Raw genomic sequence first — 21,131 nt, 5'->3', positions numbered from 1 at the left:
TGGGTGCTGGTGTTGAGATGGAGATCTCTGGGAGATTTTCACCGTTTGATATTATGTGGAGCTGAGAGGTCTCTTTTGGACCAGTGTCTTGAAGTTGGCTCTCCCACGTCAGAGGCACAGCACTGACTCATGGCTGCAGCACTAAGAGACTTTTTTCCACACGGCTCAGAATAAAAGGGAGAAAAAGTAGAAGGAAAGGAAGGAGGGAATGAAGGAAGGAAGGAGGGACGGAAGAAAGAAAGAAAAGAAAGAAGGAAAGAGGATAAAATAAAGTAAGATAAAATAAAGTTATTAAAATAAAAAATAATTATTAAGAAAAAAAAATTTTTTAAGAAAAACAAACAAACAAAAAACGGACGGATAGAACCCTAGGACAGATGGTGGAAGCAAAGCCGTACAGACAAAATCTCACACAGAAGCATAAACATACACACTCACAAAAAGAGGAAAAGGTGAAAAAATCATAAATCTTGCTCTCAAAGTCCACCTCCTCAATTTGGAGTGATTCGTTGTCTATTCATGTATTCCACAGATGCAGGGTACATCAAGTTGATTGTGGAGCTTTAATCTGCTGCTTCTGAGGCTGCTGGGAGAGATTTCCCTTTCTCTTCTTTATTCGCACAGCTCCCGGGACTCACTTTGGATTTGGCCCCGCCTCTGTGTGTAGGTCGCCGGAGAGCGTCTGTTCTTCGCTCAGACAGGACGGGGTTAAAAGAGCAGCTGATTCAGGGGCTCTGGCTCACTCAGGCCGGGGGGAGGGAGGGGCACGGAGTGCAGGGCAAGCCTGCGGCGGCAGAGACCAACATGACGTTGCACCAGCCTGAGGCGCGCTGTGCGTTCTCCCGGGGAAGTTGTTCCTGGATCCCGGGACCCTGGCAGTGGCGGGCTAAACAGTCCCCCCAGAAGGGAGGTGTGGAGAGTGACCTGTGCTCTCACACAGGCTTCTTGGTGGCGGCAGCAGCAGCCGTAGCGTCTCATGCCCGCCTCTGGGGTCTGCGCTGATAGCCGCGGCTCGCGCGCGTCTCTGGAGCTCCTTTAAGTGGCGCTCTGAACCCCCTCTCCGCGTGCACCAGGAAACAAAGAGTGAAGAAAAAGTCTCTTGCCTCTTCGGCAGCTCCAGACATTTTCCCGGACTCCCTCCTGGCTAGCCGTGGCGCACTAACCCCTTCAGGCTGCGTTCACGCTGCCAACCCCAGTCCTCTCCCTGCACTCCGACCGAAGCCCAAGCCTCAGCTCCCAGCCCTGCCCTACCCAGCGGGTGAGCAGACAAGCCTCTGTGCGGGAATCTCTCCGCTTTGCCCTCCGCACCCCTGTGGCTGCACTCTCCTCCGCGGCTCCGAAGCTTCCCCCCTCCGCCACCCACAGTCTCCGCCCGCGAAGGGGCTTCCTAGTGTGTGGAAACTTCCTCCTTCACAGCTCCCTCCCACTGGTGCAGGTCCCATCCCTATTCTTTTATCTCTGTTTATTCTTTTTTCTTTTGCTCTACCCAGGTACATGGGGAGTTTCTTGCCTTTTGGGAGGTCTGAGGTCTTCTGCCAGCGTTCAGTAGTTGTTCTGTAGGAGTTGTTCCACGTGTAGATGTATTTCTGGTGTATCTGTGGGGAGGAGGGTGATCTCCGCATCTTACTCTTCCACCATCTTCCCCCTGTGTCTCACAGTTTTCTTTCCCTGTAATTGATTTCTAATTTCATAGCATTGTGGTCGGGAAAATGCTTGATACAATTTCAGTTTTCCTAAATTTCCCCAGGCTTGATTTGAGACCCAGTATGTGATCTATCCTGGAGAATGTTCCATGTGCACTTGAGAAGAAAGTGTATTCTGCCACTTTCAGATGGAATGTCCTATAAATATCAATTAAATCTATCTGGTCTATTGTGTCATTTAAAGCTTGTGTTTCCTGGGACTTCCCTGGTGGTCCAGTGGTAAAGAATCCACCTTCCAATGCAGGGGACCCGGGTTTGAGCCCTTGTCTGGGAAGATCCCACATGCTGCCGAGCAACTAAGCCTGTGTGCCACAACTACTGAGCCTATGCTCTAGAGCCCACGAGCCACAACTACTGAAGCCCACGTGCCACAACTACTGAAGCCCGCACAACTAGAGCCCATGCTCCATAACAAGAGAAGCCACTGCAATGAGAAGCCCGCGCACCTCAACAACGGGTAGCCCCCGCTTGCTGCAACTAGAGAAAGCCCACGTGAAGCAACGAAGACCCAATGCAGCCAAAAAAAATATATATATATATAACTGAAACAACAACAACAAGGCAAAACAGAACTACAACAGCGAAAGAAAAGAAAAGAAAAGAAAAAGGCTGGAAAAGGCCTTGGTAGGGGGGCAGGGTTTAGCTGGGGGGCAGGGCCTATGCTCAGACCTCCATGGCCAGAAAAGGCCCTGGGGGTGTGGGGAGCAGGGCTTAGGCTCAGCACGGATGGAGGGGCCCCTTAGGGCTGAGGTTTAGGCCCGGGACCCGAGTAGGCTTACTGGGGATTGAGCAGGTGGGGGAGATGCTAGGCTCCTTCCCCTCTGATCCCCCAATACCCTGAAGGTCTCTCCCTATCCCCACTGATCCCTGCTCTGTGGGTGGGCCCCTCAGATCGTGGGAACCCCTCCCCTCCCCCAGCCATCCCTTGGGGTGCCAGTCCCATCCTGTCTCCTCTCCTCCTTACCCCCCACATCCTACCTGTTTGCTTGGGGGTTCCTCCCATCCCTTTAGGTGTCCGAGGCCCCCAAACAGCACCTGGTAGGTGCCCGAATTTTGAGGAGACTCGAACTCCACATCTTCCTACTCCACCATCTTGACTCCTCCCCGCTGTATCACATTGTTGAACCATACTTTCATCCCTGGAATAAATCCCACTTGATCAGATGTATGATCCTTTTAATGTGTTGTCGTATTTGGTTTTCAAGTATTTTGTTGAATTTTTTGCATCTATGTTCATCTGGGACATTGGCCTGTAGTATTCTTTTCTTATGGTGTCCTTTTCTTTCTGTCTTAATACCTTTTGGTATTAAGGTAATGCTAGCCTCAAAGAATAATTTGGAAGAGTTCCCTCCTCTTCTATTTTTTGGGATATTGAGAAGGAAGCTGTAGTAATTCATCTGTTCAGTTTTCTATTTCTTCTTGATTCAGTCTTGGTAGGTTGTATGTTTTTATGAATTTATCCATTTCTTCTAGGTGTCCAATTTTTTGGGTGTATAACTGTTCACAGTAGTCTTTTATGAGCCTTTTTTATTTCTGTCGTATCAGTTATAATATTTCCTCTTTCATTTCTGATTTTGAGTCCTCTCTTTTTCTTGGTGTGTCTAGCTGAAGGTTTGTCAATTATGTTTATCTTTTCAAAGAAGCAGCTCTTACTTTTGTTGATTTTTTTTCTATTTTCTTTTTAGTCTCTATTTCATTTATTTCTTCTCTGATTTTATTTCCTTCCCTCTACTAACTTTGCTCTTTATTTGTTCTTCTTTTTCTAGTTTCTGGCAGTGTAAAGTGAGGTTGTTTATTTGAGATCTTTCTTGTTTCTTGATGTAGTCCTTATTGCTATGAACTTCCCTCTTAGAATTGCTTTTGTTGCATCCTACAAATTTTGGTATGTTGTGTTTCCATTTTCACTTGTCTCGAGGTATTTTTAAATTTCTCCTTTGATTTATTCTTAGACCCTTTGCTTGTTCATTAGCATGTTGTTTACTCTCCACCTATTTGAATTTTCTGGTTTTCTTCTTATATTTGATTTCTAGTTTCATACCATTGTAGTTGGAAAAGATGCATGATATGATTTCAGTATTCTTAAATTTATTAAGACTTGTTTTGTGGCCCAACATATGATCTATCCTGGAGAATGTTCCATGTTTACTTGAGAGAATGTGCATTCTTTTGCTTTGAATGAATTCTTATGTATCTGTTAAGTCCATCTGGTCTAATGTATCATTTAAGGTTGATGTTTTCTTATTAATTTTTCTGTCTAGATGATCTATCCAATGATGTAAGTGGGGTTTTAAAATTTCTACTATTATTGTATTGCTATCTATTGCTCTTTTTAAGTCTGTTAATATTTGCTTTATATATTTAGGTGTTGTTGTGTTGGGTGCATAAATATTAACAAATGTTATAGCCTATTGTTGAATTGACCCCTTTAGAATTATGTCATGATCTTTTTTGTCTGTTATTACAGTTTGTCTTAAAATCTAATTTGTCTGATTTAAGTATTGCTACCCCACCCAACTTTCTTTTGGTTTCCATTTGCATGGAGTATCTTTTTCCATCCCTTCCCATTTAGTCTGTTTCCTTACATCTGAAGTGAGACTCTTGGAGGCAGCATAGAGATTGGTCTTGTCTTTTTATCCATTCAGCCACTCAATGACTTTTGCTTGGAGAATTTAGTCCATTTACATTTAAAGTAATCATTGATGTGTATGTACTTATTATCATTTTGTTAATTGTTTTCTAGCTGTTTTGTAATTCCTCTTTTCTTTCCTTTTTCTCTTGCTCTCTTCCTTTGTAATTTGATGATTTTCTGTAATGGTATGCTTAGATTCATTTCTTTGTATCATTTGTGTATATACTCCAGGTTTTTTGCTTTGTGGTTAAAAAAAAAGCCATGAGGCTTTTTAGATTCCACATATAAGTGATAACATACAGTGTTTGTCTTTTTCTGTCTGACTTATTTCACTAAGCATGATACCCTCCAGGTCTACTCATGTTGGTACAAATAGCAGAATTTTATTCTTTTTTATGGCTGTTTGGGTTCATCTTGTTTGGGACTCTCTGTGCTTTCTGTACCTTGATATCTATTTCCTTCTTCAGGTTTAGGAAGTTTTTAGCTGTAACTTCATCAAATCCATTTTTGACCCATTTTTCTCTCTCTTCTCCTTCTGGGACCCCTATAATGTGAATGGTGGTATGCTTGGTGTTGCCTCAGAGATCCTTTAAACTGTTCTCATTTTTTAAAATTTATTTTTCTTTTTGTTGTTCCGATTGAGTGATTTTCATTATTCTGTCTTCCAGATCACTTACACATTCTTCTGCATCACCTAGTCTGCTGTTAATTCCTTCTAGTGTATTTTTCATTTCAGTTATTGTATTCTTCAGTTCTGACTGGTTCTTTTTTATATATTCTAGTTCCTTGGAAAAATTCTTACTGTGTTCATCTATTCTTTTCCCTAATTCAGTTAGTATTCTTATTACTAATGCCTTGAATTCTTTATCTGGTAAATTATTTATTTCTGTTTTGTTAGTTGTTTTGTCAGGGGTTTTCTCTTGTTCTTTCAATTGAAACAAATTCCTCTCTCTTCTCATTTTGCTTAACTTTCTCTGTCTCTATGAAATTGGGTGAAACATTTACCCATCCCAGTCTTGAAGGGGTATCCTTGTGCAGGAGCATCCTTGTACAATCTGTATGTGGCCATTGGCTTTGGTGAGCTGGATCTGGCATAAGCATGAGTCACATCTTCCTCAGGATGTTCTGGCAGCTATCACCTTGGTAGGAAATGGGGCTGGAGATGGAAGGGCTATGGCCAGAGCCAGGTGTGAGCTGTGTCTTCTCTTCTGCTCAGTGGCCAGCATCACCCTATTGGTGGTGGGGTCAGGTCCCAAGTCGCTGGAGCTGAAGCACTGAGGGCCAGGTTCAAGTTGGCCTTTTTCCCTCTAAGTGTGTGCTCTCCTCCATCCTAGCACTGGCACCCTCACCTCAGAAGGAAACACTGATGGAGCAAGAGGAATCAGAGTGGGTGCTTGACATGGGTGTGGGTGCAGGCTCTGGCAGTCCCAGTACCAATAAGAGTTCTGGACTACTCCCAATCCTCTGCCTCTGTGGGCACCAGCAATGGCCATCCTCACCCTGTACAGATGCTGTGCCAGGTCTGAGCTGGTTTCTTCTCTCACAAATGGGCACTCCCCTCAGCTGCAGCAGGCCTTGCCCCAGTGTGGAGCTGCAGCACAGAGCAAGTGGGTGATCAGCTCAAGCTGGGCCATGTGCTGGGGTAGTCACAGAAAACCCACAGGAAACTGGTAGGGTCCTGGGCAGTTTCAGTCTTCTTCCTCTGCCTTCTTTTGGCAGTAAGCAAGTATGTTCATGCTTTTCACAAGCGGAGTCTAGGTTTCTTACAGCCCTTCTATCAGTCCCTCTGCTGATATCAAGTCCCCAGCGTAGGGACTTGTCCTCCCTGGTGACAGACCGCAGGGTTGGGGTGCCCAATATGTGGATCAAACGGCTCACTCCCCAGGGAGGATCTAAAGGTCATGCTTCTCCTTCTAGGAGTGCAGGACCTGGCATGATTGCTTCTCTTCCCTTCCTGTTTCCTTGTGGATCTTTCTTACAACCTTGGTTGTATGTGTCTCTCTGCCAGTCTCCAGTTTGTTTTCAGTGAGAATTACTCCACATGTAGATGTATTTTTGATGTGTTCATGGCCGGATCGGGGGGCGGGGGCAGTAAGCTCTACCATCTTGATCTCTCTCCCTCTTTTTTCTTAACTTTTGACACTTTATAATGTGTCTTGGTGTGGGTTTCTTTGGGTTCGTCTTATTTGAGACTCTCTGAGCTTTCTGGATCTGGATGTATGTTTCCTTCTCCAGGTTAGGGAAATTCTCTGCCATTATTTCTTCAAATAAGTTTTCTGCCTCTCTCCCTCTTCTCCTTCTGGGGCTCTTATAATGCAAATGTTGGTCCATTTGATTTTGACCCATAAGTCAGTCCCTTAAGCTATTTGTATTTTTTGCTGCTCTGATTGGGTGAGTTCTACTGCTCTGTCTTCGAGTTCAGTGATACTTTCCTGATCTTCAGGTGTGTTGAACCCCTCTACTGTATCTCTCAGTTCAGTTACTGTATTCTTCGGCTCTGTGACTTCTGCTTGGTATTTCTTATATGTTCCATCTCATCGTTGAACTTCTCACTTTGTTCATGCATTCTTCTCTCAAGCTTAATGAGCATCTTTATCACCATGTATTTGAAGTCTTTATCAGGCAGATCACCTACCTCCATTTCATTAAGGTCTTTTTCTGAGGTTTTATCTTCTTTTTCATTTTGAACATTTTCCTTTGTTTCTTCATCTTCCTTGACTGTGCTGGGTTTCTATGCATTAGATAAAGCAGCCACCTCTTCCAGTCTTTAAGGGGTGGCCTCGTCTAGGAGATGAAACTTATCATTCTACCCTGCTCTAGTTTTCAGGACAAACCTTTGTGATCGTTCAAGCTGCTTATTTTATTTTTAATAGCCTCTAGTAGTTGAAGATGTGAAAAGACTTGTCAGTATCCTAAAGGGGAGGATTTCAGTCAGCACCTGGACTCTGGCTAATTGGAAGCCAGACCTTCAGGCAGTAGCTTTGAAATTATGCAAATATACCTCTCTCAGGGGAAGACTGGGAGATGAGCATTTCTCCCTGTGCTGAGACTTGATAGCTAGTTAAGAACTGTTTTTTTCTTTGCTACCAACCCATTGAACTCATGAACACAAGTCCCACTGGCCATTAGAGCCAGGTGATCAATGGGCATCCCCTGGGTGGCAGCCATAAAAACAGGGTACCAGACATAAAAACTGGGGCACCAGATATAGGCTCCATTCCAGGAGAGAATGGTGTTCTGGAGAACAGCAGAGGGGGAGTGTGAAGGTAGTGCCTGTCCTCCGAGGTCTCTGGAGAGGATTACAGTTGGCCGTTACATGTGTGTTTAATTAGAAACCACCCCTCAGGCTACAACTAGGAAGACAAGCCAATAGGTTTCTTTCGCAGAAAGATGGGGCACTTCCATCTGTTGCCTCTCTGCTGTGTCCTGCAAATGATAGCCAGTTAAGAACTCTTTCTCCATTTGTTACAGTCTTGTGGTACCCGTGAACATAAACTCCACTGGCCACCCAAGCCAGGAGATCTAGAGGTGTCCACAAAAATTGGTATTTCTTATATGTTCACATCTAAGAAATATAGGCAGCAGCCACAATAATTGGGGTACCAGACAAGGGTGTAAACTCCTTTCTGGGAGATACTAACAAGCTGGAGCAAGGCAGCAGGAGGACACAAACACAGCCACTGCTGGCCGCGTCTTTGGAGAGTACTTCAGCAGAGCCCTAGATGTGTGTTAAATTAGATGCCTGCTCCTCTGGCCATTGCCTTAAGATAAGCTAATAAGCCTCTTGCACAGAAAGTCTGGGGCCTTTTCATTTGGCAGCCTCTGTATCAAGCTCTGGATTGGTGAGTCTGCACATGAGCCCTTTAAGGACTGCTTCTCAGTTCACTATAGCCTTGTGGGTCTCATGGACACAAGCCTCACTGGCTTTCAATGTTAGATGTTTGGGGGATTCATCTCTCAGGTGCAGGGCTTAAAAGTTGGGGTGCAAAAGTGGGGTCCAAACCCTTTGCTCTTCAGGGAGAAGCTCAGGTTTGTGAGTTGCCCCCTGATCCTGTGCTGGCGGTTGGGTTTATAGTGAGATTGTGCCTCAGCCTCTCCTTCCCACTTTGATGTGGGATTTTTCTCAGTTGCCTGATGTGTAGGAGTCACCCATCTAGTTTTGGGGTTTGGGATTTGGGGTGTTCATGGGAAGAAGTGAGTTCAGGATTCTCCTACATTGCCATCTGGAACTGGAGCCTTGCATTCTGCTCTTAAGGATTTAGAGGTCTGTGAAGGGAGAATGGCTCTGAACCCGTGGGAACCAGAGGAGAAGAGGCTGGCTCTGGGAGATAAAGACAGTGCATATTCTTTGACCAGCCTCTCTTTGAAAGGTAGGGTGTGTCTATTTCCCCTCCCCATGACTCTGGGCCTGACAAAACACGAGAAGTAACACTAAGCCATTTTTGGGCCTACCTTTTAAGAAGACTGGCCATGTCCACCTTGGTCTCTTGGAGCCCTGAGTACCATGTTAGCACAGCCCAACCACTGTGCTAGGAAGAATGCAGGTAGAAGCTCTGAGACTGTAGAGAGAGGGGAATGGGCCCTGCTGGGCTCAACCTTCCACTGCTCCTACTGGGGGGCAGCAACATGAGTGAAGTCCTCTTGGACTTTCCAAACCAGTCCAGCTGAACACCACTGAGTCACCCCAGTTAATGCCACATGGAATCGAAGAATCACACAGCTGAGTCCTGCCCAAATTCCTGACATGTGAGATTGTGCATAATGCAATGGTGGTGGTTTAAACAACCAAGTATGAAGTAGTTTAAGTGGCCATAGATAACCAGAACAGTGGCTGAAGGAAGAGGTCCTGGCCAGGAACACTGGCTCCAGCTGTCCTGTTGTAGCCTTGGCAGGCAGTTGGGAGGCATTTGGACTTTTGCCTGGGTTTATACTTGGGAGCTGGGCTTGTTTTGCTCCTCTCAGCCTGTTGCTTTAGCAGGCAGACTGCAAGCACCTTGGGCATGGTTTTCCAACAGATGGATTTTGAAGTATAAGCTGGAAGTCTCTTTGTCTTTCTATTTGCTAAAAACAGGGACCAGCTTTGAAATCTATGACTTCTATCTGCTCACTAGTAAGGCTACAGAGCTGGTAGCAGGTTATTACAGCAACATCAGTAATGAGATCTGATTAGATCAGGGTGTAAAATTAACATTGTTGCAGTTTATCCTAAGGAGGGAAGAGTGTTAGATACAATATTTAGAAGTTGGTTTTAAAATAACAATTTTAATTGGCTTCCACTTAAGCAACTACTTCTTGTTTTATAAAAAGGAAAACCTGGGAGTGGGGTGAGGTGAGGCTGAGAATTCTCAGCCTCTGTATAAATGGCTGCTCAGAGGGTAACTCTACCCTTCTGTCACCAAGAACCCTGGCTGGCCAGCAGGGTCCAGGCTGCCATTCTCCACCTACTGGGGGAGCAGCAAGGCGTCCAGGTATCTCAAGCCAGATGACCACTTGGCCTATAACACCTTGCCTTAACACACCATTCCCTTATTCTGAAGAGCTGGCCAAGAGTTTTTGAAAGCTTAGGGCAGAGTTTCTCAGAGAGTGGTTCAGGAGACATCCATTGCCATAAATACTTGGGATGTTTATTAAAATGAAGCTTCCACAGCTCCACCCAGACCTAATAATACTAAACCTTCGAGCTTGGAGCCCAGGGATTGGTAATTAGATAAGCTCTCCAGGTGGTACTGATGCATTCTTTTTTTTTTTTTTTTGAATGCAAAGACTATAACTTTTTTAAAAAACATCTTTATTGGTGTATAATTGCTTTACAATGGTGTGTTAGTTTCTGCTTTATAACAAAGTGAATCAACTATACAGATATACATATGTCCCCATATCTCCTCCCTCTTGCATCTCCCTCCCTCCCACCCTCCCTATCCCACCCCTCTAGGTGGTCACAAAGCACCGAGCTGATCTCCCTCTGCTCTGTGGCTGTTTCCCACTAGCTATCTATTTTACATTTGGTAGTGTATATATGTCCATGCCACTTTCTCACTTTGTCACAGCTTACCCCCCCCCCCATATCATCAAGTCCATGCTCTAGTAGGTCTGTGTCTTTATTCCCGTCTTACCCCTAGGTTCTTCATGACCTTTTTTTTTTTCTTAGATTCCATATATATGTGCTAGCATACGGTATTTGTTTTTCTCTTTCTGACTTACTTCACTCTGTATGACAGACTCCATCTCACTACAAATAACTCAATTTCGTTTCTTTTTATGGCTGAGTAATATTCCATTGTATATATGTGCCACATCTTGCACTGTTGGTGGGAATGTAAATTGATACAGCCACTATGGAGAACAGAATGGAGGTTCCTTAAAAAACTACAAATAGAACTACCATACGACCCAGCAATCCCACTACTGGGCATATACCCTGAGAAAACCATAATTCAAAAAGAGTCATGTACCAAAATGTTCATTGCAGCTCTATTTACAATAGCCAGGACATGATGCATTCTTAAGTCTAGGAACCATTGGCTTGAGCTTCTCAAAGCCTCTTTACTTCCAGAGTTGGCCTGCAATTGGACAGAGATGTTTTCTTGAATTGATATTTAGTAGGGAGAACATCTGTATTGTATCAGAGAAAATGTTGAAGCACTTTAAAGTTTCCTCTCTGCTAAATGGTCCCCAGAAGAGATGGTTTCCTCTTAGTCCTCCAGCCTTTAGGGACACTTTGTTGTCTTCCCTGGCTCTCAGCCCCACCCCATTTATGGCTCAGTGTCTGTGATGCTCACTGTCTAGATCCCTTTGGTAAGGATCCATGCAACCAGGCTGTGAAGGGGGCCCATAAGTTGGAACCAATACATTTGAGAAAGTACAGATTAAGTATTGGCTCTGAAATCAGAGGGCTGGGTTTGAATCCCAGCTCTACCATTCACCAGCTGTTTTACTGCAGACAAATTATTTGACCTTTCCAGGCCTCAGGTTCTTGTTTTTGTAAAGTGGGGACCAAAAAAGCACCCTCCTCTCAGGGCTGTTATAAGTATTCAAAGAGCAAATGCATATAAAGCAATTGTGTCTTTAATACATATTATGTGTGATTAGATTATGCAGGGGAAGGGACTGGAAACCATGACACATGAGGACAAGTTGAGAGAATAGAAAATTCTTATCCTGGGGAAGAAATAATATTGGGAAGACTTGATATTTCCCAACATATTGATGGTTATTACCCGGGAAGGGAAATTTATATTTGTTTGTGTAATTTAAAATGGTAGGACTGGGAGTAGTTACAAAAATTAAAGGAAAATGGATTTTCTCTGAATAAAAGGAGGCACTTTTTAAAAAGAGGAGTAAATATAAAAATAAAATGTGCTGTCTCAGGAAGTAGTGAGCTCCCCATCACTGGATGTATTCAAAACCCAGGTGCCTGAACTTGTGGCTGGGTGATGAAGAGAGACTGACTCGTGGGAAGGGAGGTAGAACCGTAATGTTGAAGGTTCCTTTCCATCCTGAGTCTGTAACTCATGACTCCAAGTTTATTTAAACAGAGCAGAGTCCACTAGAAAAGGTGATGAGTGGCATCTTTGCAAAGTGGTTCCTGGCCTAACTTAATTCTTGGCTTCAAGTCCAGGAAACCACCCAATCAGACATAATATGTTTCCTGTAACTTGTATCCACTGGTCCCAGTTTTGTCTCTAGAACCACAGAGATCAAGGCTGCTTTCTCCTTCACACCATGGTGTGTCAAATACTTAAAGATAGTGATCAGTAGTTCCATATCCCTGAACCCCTCCTACCCTCTACTGAGTCTTTTCTCTTTGGGGGTAGAATTGCTTGTTCTCAGTGCCTGTAAGTGAAATTCAAGTTCTTACTCCAGCTGGAATCTTTAATATTAAGCTAGACTGCATTGACAGCACATGTTTTAATAGGCATAGCCTCATTAATTTGATATGTGCCTACATTGGGCTGAACGTATCTTTGTACCAACTACTGCAAAAGAGTTTGCGAAACATATTCTTTGCCTTAAGATTGTAGAGCAATGTTTAAGCTGCTTAAGAGAAGTAACTGTGTTCAGATACCCCTAAGCTCTTTAAAAAATTACCTTCAAATCACTTACAAATCCATTCCCAGCTCTTCACTCAGACAAGGGACAGAAGGGCCGCCTCCAGGCAATTGTACTTCTAGCTCAGCTATCTGAACTTGAATAAAACTCCTTTCTTAAATGTATTTCTCAGAGCTTTCACTCCCAGGAACACAGAGCAGGTGGGGTCGGGGTGGGGTGGGAATGTCTATACATAACGGGGCAGGGTGGGGGGGGGCGCTGGCGGAAGTGCCTCCCTGGGTTTGGCCTGGGGATCTGGACACCCACTCAAATGTCTACCTACCAGTCTAGTTACATAAATGTGTGCAGCGAGTTGGGGGTAGGTAGGGCAATAGGGAGTGGAAGTGTCAGTGCTGAGTGGGAGAACCCACACCTTCCCAGTCATTTATACTTTGGCCAAGGGAGCTGGATTTGACTGGTGGATAGCCATTTAATGATTCTTTTCTTACATGCTGAATTACAGAAATGTGTAGGAGGGGTACGGCTGGGTGGGCTCATTAGAGATTCAGGGAGTGTGCTAATATCTAAAAAAATGTGTACAGAGGTGGGTCCCTTTAAGAGAACAGAGCATTCTGGTTAAGGACGGGGAGTGATGGGTGCCTCCCTAGAACATGTGATGAGATCCCTTAAGGAAAGTATTTAAAAATACAGAGTAAAATGCCCGAAGCTTAGGGGATTTTGCCTGGGAGATCATTCAGGTTGAAAATGGGTCATGAGGGATACAACTTGCAGGATAACATGAGCTGCATGTATCTGAAGGTGGGGCTGTCCTGGCAGAGGAGCTCTTTAAGGGGTATAGTGACGTGTGCTCATTTAGAAGAAGTAATGGGAGGCCATGTGAGACAGGCATGTTCACAGGACCAAAGGCAATCGCGGTGAAGGCGTATAATGAGAGGTGTCATGAGAGACAGGGAAGGTGAAAGCTTTCTTGGGTCTCAGGTATGATGACTCGGATGCGCTCAGGCATGAGAAGGGGAGATGTTTGGATATTTAAGGATGGAAGACCGGAGGGGCTCAGCTGACAAGGAAGCAGAGGAACACGACACTGGCCGACTCCTCTGGGGAGAGGTGGGAGACCCGAGGAAAGGAGAGCAGTAAGGGGACAAAGCAGCAGCAGATAAAACCATGGTTATAATGATCTCCAAAAAGACAGCCGGTGTCTTCAAGCCTGAGCTGCGGCTTACCTAAAGGATATAGAGGATCAGCAATGCTTTCCTTCTCTCTGGACAGTGGCACAGAAAATGGGCTGTGATGCAGCATGAGGATAGATTTCTTGAGTTTGGAGCAGGTATGAGGGCAGTCGGGAAATCTGCTTGTCTAGTAATTTTGAGGGTCGATAGGTTCTTGGAAAGTAGGGTAAACAGGACGGGCTGAATTTGGAAATTAGTGACTGGAATTCAGTGCTCCCAGCCTGGGACCTAGTCTCCCGGGGTTTGCACTCCTGTGAAGCCGCGCACTGTGGGCCTGGCTGAGGGCTCTTCACTGGCTCCCAAACCGTTAGCCCCTCAAGGTCACCAAGGTCATTCCTTGCTGACCTGGTAACTAGTCTCATACTGTTAGTGGTAGTTAAGGACACTCCAGTGACATCCAGGTAACACAAGAATTTAAAAGTCAAGTGGCAGAAAATTTCATGCAAAGGGGTCTCAATTAAATTACATTTTTAGTAAAAAAAGAAAGAAAAAGTTATTTTGCCTAAGCTCTCTTTAGCTATAATTTAAGCCTATTTCCTCTGGTGAGGTGCTCTGTGGTTAGCCAACCCGTCAAAATAATACTCAGGTTTCCGGACATGGTTAAGAGCCTCGCATCATAGCATCTATTTCTTTCAATTACTAATGGGCATGGCTATCCTCTTGTTAACTTTATTCTTCAAAAGTCCTGCTTCTAAATCATCACCTGGGAAGCTGGAGAAAATACGAAGTTCCCACCCCAGACCTGCCCAATTACAGATCCTGGGGATGCAACCCAGTGACCCAGGTTTTTAACCAACCCTCCAGGTGATTGTGATGCAAGCTCGAGTTTGAGTCACTTCTAAAATACACGGCAAAGGGTGAAAAGCCCGGCCGATATTAGGCAGAGTGGACGAGCTCATTCTAGCTCTTCCATCCCCCTCTCCTATTAATACATCAGGACTCCTAGAAAAACAACATCAAGGCCCTAACATATTGGAGGTGGAAGACAAGGAAAGACACATAATTATTGAGTGCCTTGAATTTGCCTGTCACTGGCTTTACACATATGATCCCACTTAATCCTTAAAACAGTATCAGGCTATTGCTATTTTAGCAGATAGGAAACCAAACTCAAATATATTAGGTAATTTACCTAAAGACACAGCCGCTACACAATTGGATGGGATTTGAGTCCAAGTCAAATGCCTTTTTTATTAGAGTATGTTGATTCCTTATGGACAGGTCTGTAGTGGCATAATTCATACAGGGAAAAGGTATTACTGTGTTCTCATTCTTTTAAAATAACACAGTTCATCTTTAACAATGCCCAAATCTTTACTGTTTAAGTGCATTTCTGACCAAGGTGTGCCACCTTGCACTTTAATCTCGATTTTGTTCATTCTGGGGAAATAGCACCAGGTGGTTACATATATCTACTGTGAGGTTGTAATCTGTTCAGGTCATTGCTCTGCATTTAACTAGAGGCAAATGGCTTAAGCTTGCTGGGCCTATTTCCTTTGCCCTTGTACTACCATTTTTATCCCCATCTCCAGAGTTAGTAATCCAACACAACCCAATCTGTTTATCACCTGCAGCAGACTTGCAGTGCAACCAATTGGCCCCTCCAGTCAGCTCATGGATGAAGATCCTCCATCAATGTAGGTCAATGGCACCTTCTCCCAGGAACTCATGACCCACGTCCAAGCCCTTCGGAAACCCTCTAAACCAGGTAAAAATCATGGTCTAAACAGACTTTTTAGCTTGCTAATCAGAGTATCTTGTGGCATCCAGTCTTAGCTTGTCTTGTAATTCTAGAATTTGTAGAATTGCTGAACCAAATAAAAGGAAGAAACTATACTGTCAGCTCTCAATTAGCTGCACCACTGGAGAGGAACAGTGACATGGTAGATTAAAAAAATTTGGTTCCATTTGGCTTTGGAATGCATTGTGATTTTTTTCAGTAGATTAACTTTCCTAATTACATTTTGCACAGCCTAATATTAACAGGCATTTGTATTCCCTGAGCATACGACATCTAACACTGAGAGTTGGGGCGATGCCGTAGAGGAGTCCAAGGGAATGAGTGTTGTTCCGGACAATCCACACACGGGGAATGAAGAGGGAGCTAATTATAAAGTGCTGCAAATATTAAATCGTAAGCGGAGAGGGCAGATTAGGAATTCTCTATGGACATGTGAACAGACAGTATAAAAGCTTATTAAAATTCTAAAAGGGACAAAGTTTCAAGGATCATCTTGGGAGTTAATGGAGTCTAATGGAAAAATAAGGATACAAGGAGGGTCAATGAGTTACTGGGTGGTCTTTCAAGTAAGAAAGAGAATGGACTTGAGGACATGGGGAGGGGGAAGGGTAATCTGGGATGAAGTGAGAGAGAGGCATGGACATATATACACTACCAAACGTAAGGTAGATAGCTAGTGGGAAGCAGCCGCATAGCACAGGGAGATCAGCTTGGTGCTCTGTGTCCACCTGGAGGGGTGGGATGGGGGAAGGGTGGGGGGTGTGGTGGGGAGGAGATATGGGGGTGTATGTGTGTGTATAGCTGATTCGCTTTGTTGTGTAGCGGAGGCTAACAGACCATTGTGGAGCGGCTGTGCTCCAGTAAAGATGTTAAGAAAAGAGAAGAAAGGAAAAGAAAAGAAAAGAAAAATAAATAAATAAGAAAACCTCAAGCAATAATACCAAAGTGTTTTAAAAGAGTGTTTAAAATGAATTTTATTATTTGAATTTTACAAGTAGTCTTTAAAGGCTTCAAACAAGAACTCTGTTGCAAAACTCTAATAAATAGCTTGCCCCAAGTCCCCAAACAAAATGTAAAACAAAATAAAAACTAAACTCAGAAGGATAAGCAAGACTTCAGAATGCTTGGATGTTAGCAGTATTTTTCTCATTTACAAAGAGCTTATCAGGCAACGTACAATCTCCTTCATACAAGTCAAAGAGAGAAAGAGACGGACAACTGAGATCTTCACAGAGCACTCCGAAAGCTTCCTGTTTCCATGACAGAAATGTCACCAGAAAAAAAAAAATCCCATGGAGAAATCACAATCGTGAACGAAACTGTAGCATAAAAGTCTAGTGATGGGGGTGCGGGGGAGAAGAGAGGAAAATCCATCCCGTTTCTTTCAGGGATGGAGAGAGGAATGGGCTGAGATTACTTGGGGCAGGGAACTTCTGAGCAGGTGCCACTGGATAGCTGAACGTTCCCTTAGACCAGAGTTACCACTGAAGGGGCACAGGTGGCAATTTAGTGACAACTGTGAAGGCAAGAAACAAGGCCCCCAAGAGCTCCCCTGGGGCCTCTCAACACTAGTGACCCAGTTTCTCTGTTCTGTGCAGGACTGAGAGCCTTGGCACAATGGCCAGGGGCCCAAAGCAGCTGCATCACTGGACAGGAAAAATAGCACATCAATCATTTCTGCAGCAGAATCCTTTGGATGGCCACACAAGGATGCAGAAAATGCTGGGCTGAGATTGTACACTGGGACATGCAGGTCTCAAAAGGCCATTCCATTATCACAGTCATTGCTCCTAACAAGTAAGTATTAAAGTTCACAATTTAACATTCACTTTTCCTAGTTACAAATACTGGTGAAGTCTTGCTTTGGAGAGAAGGATTTACTAATTTATTAATAAGATCATTTTGAGCAAGCTAAAAATACAATTTTGCCACATTGTTATCTTTAAAAAAAAATCTCAAACAAAAACTCTACTTTTGACCAAAATGCATATAAATCATATGTTTTATATGTTTTAGTTTGGAGGAATTCTGAAACCAATTACTGTTTGGAGCCAGGAGGCTACAGAAAGGCTGGTCCCACTTTAGAGGGACCTGCCTTAAGCCAAACAAAAAGGGCTCCAGCCCCGAGGAGCACACAGCCCCTGGGCCCATTTTCCCAGGGAAAGGAAGGAGGAAGTAGTGATGTCATAATGCAGGATGGAAAAGGGGTGTGGCCCACAGCCTCCGTCTCTGCCTCTCTCTGGTTCACTGATTTGTTACTGTCAAGTAACCCCGATCCTGCTCATCTCTCTGTAAGATAGGGACAGACATCACTAGCTCATGCACAAGCCATTTGAGGGAGGTAGGCAGTTTCTCAAAGCACCTCCCTCCCCAGGCATTTTAGGAACGAAGGTAAGGAAATCCCCCTCCCCAAATAAACAGTTTTTAAAAACTTTATTGTCTTCCTAGGAATAATGACATTTGTCAGGATACTGAGGGAAAGCTTGGGTTACCTGAAATAGATAAGAAAGAGCTGATGGAAATAGAGGCAGATGGGCCAGTGGGGGGAACCCTGGTCCTAGGCCCAGTTTCCTTTTAAATGCATAACAGATAAAGATATTGTGCAAAAAAATAAAGACATTCACATTTTAGCAGTTAAACTTTTATTTTACTTTTTAAAATTTTTATTTACCTTTTTCTTTTTCTTTTCTACAAAAGGCAGATAATGATTGTTGATCTGCGATTGTTGTGTTGTGCACTCCCCTAAAGGGGGCAAAGTCGGGAGCTGGGGCAGGAGCTCGGAGGATGCCTTCAATGGCGGCACCGAGGGGCGCGCGCCCCTGCGCCCCCCTCCCGGCCTAGCTCATGTCGATGGTGTTGAAGACCCACTCCGTGAACTTCTTCAGCTTGTCGGAGGCGTTCTGGGATTCCTCCTGCAGCCTCAGGTTGTCCTCTCGCAAGTGCTGAACCTCCGCCTGAAGGTGAGCTTTGTCTTCTTTTTCCTGGGAGGCGAGCAGAGCAGGAAAGGACTAAGAGGGTGGCCTCACCCTGCCCAGCCGCTAGGAGTGGCCGTGGATCTGTGTGAGCCCTTCACCCACTTCCCTCCTTCACTCCACTACACAGCTGTCTATGGGGCCTGGTGATGGGCCTTAAGATGCTCTCACCCAGGCAATGGGACTTCCAGCGGCGTCCGCTACAGGCTGATTTTGGAATGTAAATACCTCACTGCGTAGTTTAATGTCTTTGTTAAGTTGTAAGGAATTAAGGGCTGTCTTACATTTTAGACGACTGTTCTGGGGGCTCCTATGTTAATATAAAGCCACTCAAGAAACAAACAGCATCTACTTCTTTTGGTGCAAGAGCCTGAAGAGCAGTGAGGACACGTGGGTCTGGGCTACGGACCAGGGGTCGGGAGGCTGGGAGAGGGCTGGCTGAGGTCTAAAGGCATTCACAAAGAAGGGAACGCTTTTTCTGTGCGTGTGACAATGAGAGCTTCCTTGCACTGTGTGTCAGTGGGAACCAAGCTCTAAGCAGCTCCCTAAATGTGTACGGAGAAAGTAGGGAAAACACCCACATCTTATTCCACTAACAAACACTGCTGACAAAGGGCTCTCACAGTTCAAGGGCAGCTTGCGTGGACTGGGTAACCTGCTTTGAGAATATGGTTTACCTTCTTCAGATCTTCTCGAAGCAACTTCAGCATACCTTCCAGCTGGTCCACTTTAGAAGCCAGAGTGGGAGAGGAATTTTTACTGCTGGGAACAAGAAACAAAAGACCTCGCTGGCAGGAGCCTCCATGGCTGGCTTTGTTTGGCATTTTTTTTTTTTTAAGGAGGCGCCTGAATTTACAAAATGGTTTTCAATATCAAATTACTCAGTATGGTGACCCAACCGTGCATTTTCATTTTAAAACGGAAAATGGCAGTCTTAACAAAAGGTAATACAAGTGTGAACTACAGCCAATCAATGGCTTCCTTTGTTAAAGATGCTGCATCTTTGTGACAAAAGAATATAGGACAATAAGTGAAAATGGTCTCTTTGGCAGCACAAGAAGAACTTTCTGGCAGACACAACTGTCAAACAGTGAAATGAGTATCTCTTTAGAGGCTTTAAGAAGAGGAGAGTTAGTTACTCCTCTGTGTGTGCAGCATGTTGGCTGGGGGAGGGTTAGGGCAGGCTCTACCTTGGGGCAACCCAAGTAAGTAAAGCCTGTGGCCACTCACCCAGTGGCGACTAAGTCATAGGGCCCACGTCTTAACTTAGACTAGTTTAAATATCTTCAACTATTAAAAAAATAAGGCTACATCTTTCAGAAGCTTGTCAGTCCAACCTTAATGTCTTAAGCTCTTCACTATTATGATCAGCAAACTCTAAGGCCCAAAATTTTCTTATTTTCTCCCATTTCATTTAAGTGCTAAAAAGGCCACGCCAGTGGAGCATCAAAAGGAAGGGGAGTTAAGAGGACGAGAAGGCCATGTAACCAGCTGTAACCAGCGGGACAGATGACACAGCTCGGCAGGGGCTGAAGACCTGTCAGCTCTCCCTCCCAGACTCTCCTCTACTTGAATTCAAGCTCCAAAAAGTTTCCAGGTGAGTTCTAGCCAGAAACACAACCTCAGCCTCACACAACCAAGAACCTGAAGGTTTCCATGGAGCCAACTGGCAGCTGCCTCTTTCCAGAGGTCAAGGGGAAGAGGTGGTGACTCTGAACTCTTGGCATCATGAAATGAAAGGTATTCTTTACTTTAGACATCAAAGTTCAAGTTGGAATTCCTGACCTAAAATAAGCTGTGTCAACGTCTTCTGCTAATTCTAGGTCTACAGCAAGCCCACAGGGGCATGGAGTGTCACAAGGCTGTAAATAAAATGGAATGATAATGACCATCTCACTTCTAAGAAAGACAGGATGACCAATTAAAAGCTGACAGTGAATGGATTTTAAAAGGGAAGTGGTCAGCTGCAATCCACAGCACCTCACAAGCAGGTCAGGTTTGGATGGGTTGAAGGCCAAAGATGTGACAGAATAAGAGTGGTGTTGAACAGAAAACACTGAGGCTGGGGATGGGGGCAGGGCTGTCCTTCACAAGCCGCTGAGTCCACAGTCCCCGCTCCTGGCAGGGCTGACGCAGCCACTGCAGGCTGTCAGTAACTCTGTGGCGTATCTTGATTTCTGAAGGTCTGCAAAATGAATTCTGTGACTGTGAGTGCACTGATAACCTATTTAACTCCATTTGCATTTGCTCATCCACACCGAACAAAGACCCAATCGTCATCCTCATCTTAAGCTTCTACAAAGATTTAGGAACCGCTTAATAATCCTTTCTCAGGAGAACAGTCTTTGCTCACCCAGACCTCTCTTCGTCCTAAAAAGGGACATTGGGGGCTCTCCCCTCGACCTTGCAATTTTTAAAAAAGTTCTCAACAGCCAAACTAACTGCCTCTTTCCTTCCCCAACTGTCCCAACAATAGGATAAATGCAGCATCTGTTACACTCACAACAAACGATCCATTGCTCTTATACTCCCTCTTGAAGAGGGTTTCCTTACAGACGTGCTTCGGAAGTCTTCAAGCACAAGTCGCCGGTCTATCTGTGCAAACCTATGCCAACCTCACTCTTCCTGTTACTGGCTGTTTCTGACCAAGTTTTCTAGATACATGGATTCTTATCCATCATCAAAAGGTTTTAAGAGATTTCAAATTGATGAAATTATTCTCCATTCGGGAGGGCTTACTATGTGTCCACGGCTGACTGTTGGGATGCTTTAATATATAAGAACATCACACATTTATCCAATAACCTC

At 44.4% G+C, this 21,131-nt stretch overlaps 1 protein-coding gene across 1 annotated transcript in view; it reads right to left on the bottom strand.

Annotated features, from left to right (window-relative positions):
- Positions 1 to 17,976: 17,976 nt before the first annotated feature.
- SIPA1L1 (signal induced proliferation associated 1 like 1) overlaps positions 17,977 to 21,131 on the bottom strand; it is a 135,333-nt gene continuing 132,178 nt past the window's right edge. Inside the window, exons 21-22 of the mRNA XM_082617702.1 lie at positions 19,001 to 19,085; positions 17,977 to 18,332 (exon numbers count right to left, since the gene is read on the bottom strand). Coding sequence (XP_082473828.1) covers positions 18,189 to 18,332; positions 19,001 to 19,085 — 229 coding nt within the window. The 3' untranslated portion in view covers positions 17,977 to 18,188. The remainder of the gene's footprint in view (positions 18,333 to 19,000; positions 19,086 to 21,131) is intronic.

The sequence above is a fragment of the Mesoplodon mirus genome, assembly GCF_964341445.2.
Source record: "Mesoplodon mirus genome assembly, chromosome: 4".
NCBI lineage: Eukaryota > Metazoa > Chordata > Mammalia > Artiodactyla > Ziphiidae > Mesoplodon > Mesoplodon mirus.
Note: the sequence above shows the minus strand (reverse complement) of the source record. Positions and strands in the feature narration are given on the sequence as shown.